Source organism: Austrofundulus limnaeus, unplaced genomic scaffold (genome assembly GCF_001266775.1).
Source record: "Austrofundulus limnaeus strain Quisiro unplaced genomic scaffold, Austrofundulus_limnaeus-1.0 Scaffold107, whole genome shotgun sequence".
Lineage (NCBI taxonomy): Eukaryota > Metazoa > Chordata > Actinopteri > Cyprinodontiformes > Rivulidae > Austrofundulus > Austrofundulus limnaeus.
The window spans coordinates 1,755,260-1,761,082 of NW_013952509.1; the positions used below are offsets into that span (position 1 = coordinate 1,755,260).

Consider the following 5,823-nt stretch of genomic DNA (forward strand, 5'->3'; position numbering starts at 1 on the left):
ATATATTTATACATTTATTTCCAATAATGATAGGTTTGGTCCTCCATACTATGGAGCCTATAATTTATTTTAATACGCCAGTTATATATTTATACATTTATTTCCAATAATGATAGGTTTGGTCCTCCATAATGATGACACTCAGAAACCTCACTGACTCTACAGATCTCAACACCATCAACTCTAAATGCAATGACAGTTCTCTTACTGTTACTAAATATCATGTAATTAGTCTTATCCAAGTTTTACGTTAATTTATTAAGTTTTAACCAAGCTTGTTTTTTTAACAAATTCTGTCTACATCATCTCCAACATCCGTTCTATATCTTTACCCAAACAGAAAACCTTATCTGCAAATAAAAAACATTTAAACAACTCTGACACATTAACCAAGTCATTCACATATAAAATAAATAACTTTGGTCCGAGTACAGAACCCTGTGGCACTCCACATGTGATATTACCCATTTCAGATCTTTCATCATTTATTTGAACAAACTGTTTCCTGTTTTTCTGATACCTAGATACCCACTGTAGTGCTGGACCTCTAATACTGTATTGATTCAGCTTTTCAAGAAGAATACTGTGATCATTGGTATCAAATGGTTTCTTTAAATCAACATAAATACTAGCACAGTACTGTTTTTGATCAACAGCATTTTTAATTTGTTCTGTCAGTTCCATGAGTGCCACTGATGTAGTTATTTGCTGTAAACCCATATTGACTGTTACTTAATATATTCTATTTTTTGATAAATTGGTCTAATCTGATCAAAAATAATTTCTCTAAAATCTTTGAAAACTGTGGTAACAAGGACTTGAGTCTGTAAATGTTAAACACGTGTTTGTCATCATTCTTAAAAAGATGAATAACCTAGCTATCTTCATATTATCTGGATATGTACCAGTTGAAAATGATAAATTACAGATGTATTTGTAACAGTTCAATCACATAATTCATTATATCCTTTACAAACATCATATCTACTCAGTTTTTTTATCCGTCCGTCCGTCCGTCCGTTTTCCTCCTCTTATCCAGGGTCAGGTCTCGGGGGCAGCAGCCTCAGCAGAGACCCAGACCTCCCTCTCTCCAGACACTTGGACCAGCTCCTCTGGGGGAATCCCAAGGTGTTCCCAGCTGAGAAACATAGTCCCTCCAGCGTGTCCTGGGTCTTCCTCTGTGTCTCCTCCCAGTGGGACGTGTCCAGAACACCTCACCAGGGAGGAGTCCAGGAGGCATCCTAACCAGATGAACCACCTCAACTGGCTCCTCTGGACGTGGAGGAGCAGCGGCTCTACTCTGAGTCCCTCCTGGATGACTGAGCTTCTCAGCCTATCTCTAAGGGAGAGCCCAGACACCCTGCAGAGGAAACTCATTTCAGCTGCTTGGATCTGTGATCTCCTTCTTTCAGTCACTACCCAAAGCTCCTGACCATAGATGAGGGTAGGAACGTAGACCCACTGGTAAACCTTCACCACGACAGACCGGTACAACACCCACATCACTGCAGACTCAGCACCAATCCACCTGTTGATCTCCTGCTCCATTCTTCACTCATTCATGAACAAGACCCTGAGATACTTAAACTCCTCCACTTGGGGCAGGACCTCCTCCCTGACCCGGAGAAGACACCCTACCCTTTTCTGGCTCAAGACCATGGTCTGGGATTTGGAGGCACTGATCCTCATCCCATCTGTGAACGGCTCCAGTGAGAGCTGGAGATCAGGATCTGATGAAGCCAACAGGACCACATCATCCACAAAAACAGAGATGTGATCCTAAGGTTACCAAAAAGGATCCCCTCAACACCTTGGCTGCTCCTAGAAATTCTGTCCAGAAAAGTTATGAACAGAATCGGTGACAAAGGACAACCTTGGTGGAGTCCAACTCTCACCTGAAACAAGTCTGACTTATTAGTATTTTTATCTTTTGTCTGAAAGATTTTTTATAATCTTCATTATTTCTTCTTTGTCAGTTCCATAAAAAAATACTGTTGGAACAACTCATAACTGTGTGATTCACATTTTATCTACTTTTGGTATTTTAGCTGCAAGACTTGGGCCAACATTCACAAAATAATTATTAAATCTATTTACAATTTCATTCTCATCATGGTTTTCACTGCCATCTTTTACAAAATATTGTGAAATGTCTGATTTTACTTTATGATTTTCAGAACACTGTTCATTACTCACCATGTTGCTTTCATATGAACATTACTTTTGTTAAATAAATCATTGTACTTATGTTTCATTACAATTAATACCATCTTCTTTTTATACTTTTATCTCTCTTCTGCTTCTTTTGTTCTCAATTTAAAGACACAAGTAATTCTGTTTTACAAGCATTTCTCAACCCTTTTGTCATCATAGTGTCAACAAAGTTTCTCTTTGTATAATTTTTTTCACACAGTTCTTTTCATACAGAACTCCTAAAATATAAATAAACGCATCATATGCTCTGTTTACATCATCAACATACACATCCTTCCAGTTTTTTATTGTCTTTTAATTTATCCAAAGTTTTTTTATATGTTTATTATTATTTTCTTGATTTAACGTTTCTTGTGACTGCTGTCTGTTCCCAGCTCTGCTGACTCGGACCTTCCAGGATCATGTGATGCTGTTCACTCAGACACGCAAACAGGCACACAGACTGCACATCCTGCTGGGGCTGATGGGCCTGAAGGTTGGAGAACTGCACGGAGAACTGAGCCAAAACCAGAGGCTGGAGAACCTCAGGTAGATGAGAAGGGGTCATAACTCAGCTCTTTGTGTTCTCCACAACTTCCTCTTTCCTGTTTGTTGTTGTTCTCTGTGTCCTGCAGGCGCTTCAAAGATGAACAGATTGATATTTTAGTGGCAACAGATGTGGCAGCCAGAGGTCTGGACATCAATGGAGTGAAAACGGTGAGTTGTTGTAAAATAACTGGAACTTTTAGGACCTGTCCACTGAAGGCAGATATTTCTGCAGCTTTTCCACTTCTCTGTAATGAACAGCGTTGATGGTGAGAAAAACTGAGACCTGATCAAAGTATGAAGACCAGTTGAAAAACGACAAGAATTCACATTTTGCACTGTTGGATCTTAAGAAGGGTCGAAGTGGAGCTTTGAAATGCAAAAAGAAGAAACTGGAGTGAGACAAAAATTAAACCTAAACATTTTTTGTAAACGAGTCTTAAACTGAAACAGGCTGTTCATCAGCTGATGAAACGTTTAAGACCACAGCATTAAAAACCCAGACCCAGCTTTAGTTTGGACCATGGTATATAAAAGTCAAGCAAGAAATAAGAACTTGTGTCAGAGTTTGTTCAGGACTACACCTCATATGTAGCCTAGCTAGCTAGCAATCTATACACCACTAGGAGCAGCTAACCATTAGAGCTAACCCAGCGCTAACACTGTTTGCTAACAGTGGTGACCTGACATGAGCTTACATGGATTAAATGTGACAAATTCACAGTGATGATGATGATGATGATGATGATGATGATGAAGAAAGCCTTTATTGTCATCGTTTGCACAATGAAATTACATTTAAGAACAGCCATTCAAGAAGACACACACATTACAACAACATGGTGTTCAGGTCAACCAGTAGGGTGGTGCTACCTTTAAAAAGATAAAAATACACACTATAGAAAAATTAGTTTAAAAAATGCTCTGATCCTGTGTTTACACAGAAACACAGGATCATACGCTAAAAAAAACCACTCACATGGTGCAAGGCAGCTGAGGAAGGGGGCGGGGCTCAGTGCCCCCCCCCCACACCGGCCTTGTGGGGGGGGGGCACCGGCCCTGCTCTAGCATCAAACAAACCCAAACAGTTTTCTGAGGTGATTCAGAAGAATGGTTCAACCACTCATTACTGAGTCTTTATTATTGTTTTAGTTTTTTTATTTTCAGATTTGTTTCTATTTTAGGTTGTTTTGTTTATTTATTTATTGTGTGAATTTTCTTTTCATGTTTCTCTTTATTCTTTATTGTTCCAGTTTCTCCTGTATGTTTTTAGACCACTTCTCCACAGTTTTTAAGCTACTTAAAMCGTTCATAAAATAAAACGTTCATAAAATAAAACGTTCATAAAATAAAACGTTCATAAAATAAAACGTTCATAAAATAAAACGTTCATAAAATAAACCGTTCATCTAATAAACCGTTCATAAAATAAACCGTTCATAAAATAAAATGTTCATAAAATAAAATGTTCATAAAATAAAACGTTCATAAAATAAACCGTTCATAAAATAAACCGTTCAGCTCCTTCAGGACGTTCTGACTATGACTTTTGGTAACTTAACTTTTTATACTTTTTTAGGAATTTCAACGTTTACAGTTTTGGTTATGATGATGTCATCAGTGACATCATCAGTCACATTAGTGACATCATCACTTTGTTTCTTAGCTGTTCTTCAGCTAAAGTTCTTCAGACATTCACACATTTGCTGTGGAAAATGCAGATTTTCTAGTTTTTCTACATAAAGTCTTAAAGTTTAAATCAGCTGATGTTTTAACTGTTTCAGTTTAAAACTTGTTTGTTAAAAAATGTTCAGATGATTTTTTGTTTCTACCTTTTCTTCTTTTTGCATTTCAGAGCTGTTTAAAACCTTCCTAAGATCCAAACTAAGTTCTTGTTATTTTAAACTGGTTTTATTCGTTTGGATCAGGACTGAAACCAGCACTCTGTTGGTTTCAGGAAGTTGATCTTTTGGTGAATCTCTGTAAATCTGGAGTTTTACTTGTGGTTTTCAGAAACCAGAAGTGTCAGGATGGACTGGTGCAGGAAATAAATCTGGACAGACAGTTTTTTACAGGAACGGTTGAAGAGGACAGGATGGTTCAGTCTCAGCCTGTTGGGACGGTTGAGGCTGACGGGGGTCTGTGGGAGGTTCATGGGGTCTACTCTTGGTGGCTCTGTGTTCAGGTGATGTGGTACCACAAGTCTACACTTGTAACACACAAGTCCTCAGCTGCCAGTTGAAGAGCCCAGTTACAGTTGATGGTTTTTAATTGGACCCCACAGGAAACACATGTTTGAACATTGACCTGAGTGGTACCATTACCTGACTGATCCCTCCAACAGGACCAGGAAGGACTCTGATGTAGTCTTGTTTCAGGCTGCACCAGATACTGACTGTGTTTCTCTGAGAAGCACTTAAAATCAGCTGAAGTTGTGTTGCAGGTGATCAACTTCACCATGCCTTCAACCATCAAACACTACGTCCACCGTGTGGGTCGCACAGCCCGAGCCGGCTGCTCAGGACGCTCCGTGTCCTTGGTTGGAGAGTCTGAGAGGAAGATGCTGAAGGAGGTGGTGAAGTCAGCAAAGAGCAGCGTGAAGGCTCGAGTCTTACCACCAGGTACGCACACCTGATGTCACACAAGTGACACAAACTGCACCTGTTGTCCAGCTGGGTTGTGACACAGCTGTGTGTGTCCTGCACAGAGGTCATCCTGAAGTTCAGAGATCTGATCTCCAAACTAGAGAAAGATGTTGAAGCTGTGATGAAGCTGGAGCGAGAAGAAAGAGAGCTCGCTGCCTCTGAGGCCAAGGTACACCTGTTCATCTGCACACCTGTACCTGTGTACACCTGTGTTGGACGTTTGTTTCACAAAGTCCCACAGTTCACTCACAATGATGTCAGAGACACACAACGGTCAGCTTTAGGGCTGCAACAACTCAGAACCACCACACTGGGTCGAAGTCAGACAGAACCAACAAGAATGAAGCAAAACGAAAAGAATTAGATAAAAATGATAAAAATGTAAATAAATTCTAATTATAATAAATTAATAACAGTTTTACATGTAAAAATCATATTT

General features: G+C 39.3%; 1 protein-coding gene across 1 annotated transcript in view; it reads left to right on the top strand.

Annotated features, from left to right (window-relative positions):
- ddx27 (DEAD (Asp-Glu-Ala-Asp) box polypeptide 27) overlaps positions 1–5,823 on the top strand; it is a gene marked incomplete at both ends in the record, with an annotated part of 12,807 nt that overhangs the window by 4,230 nt on the left and 2,754 nt on the right. Inside the window, 4 exon segments of the mRNA XM_014013882.1 lie at positions 2,589–2,742; positions 2,829–2,910; positions 5,183–5,360; positions 5,447–5,553. Coding sequence (XP_013869336.1) covers positions 2,589–2,742; positions 2,829–2,910; positions 5,183–5,360; positions 5,447–5,553 — 521 coding nt within the window.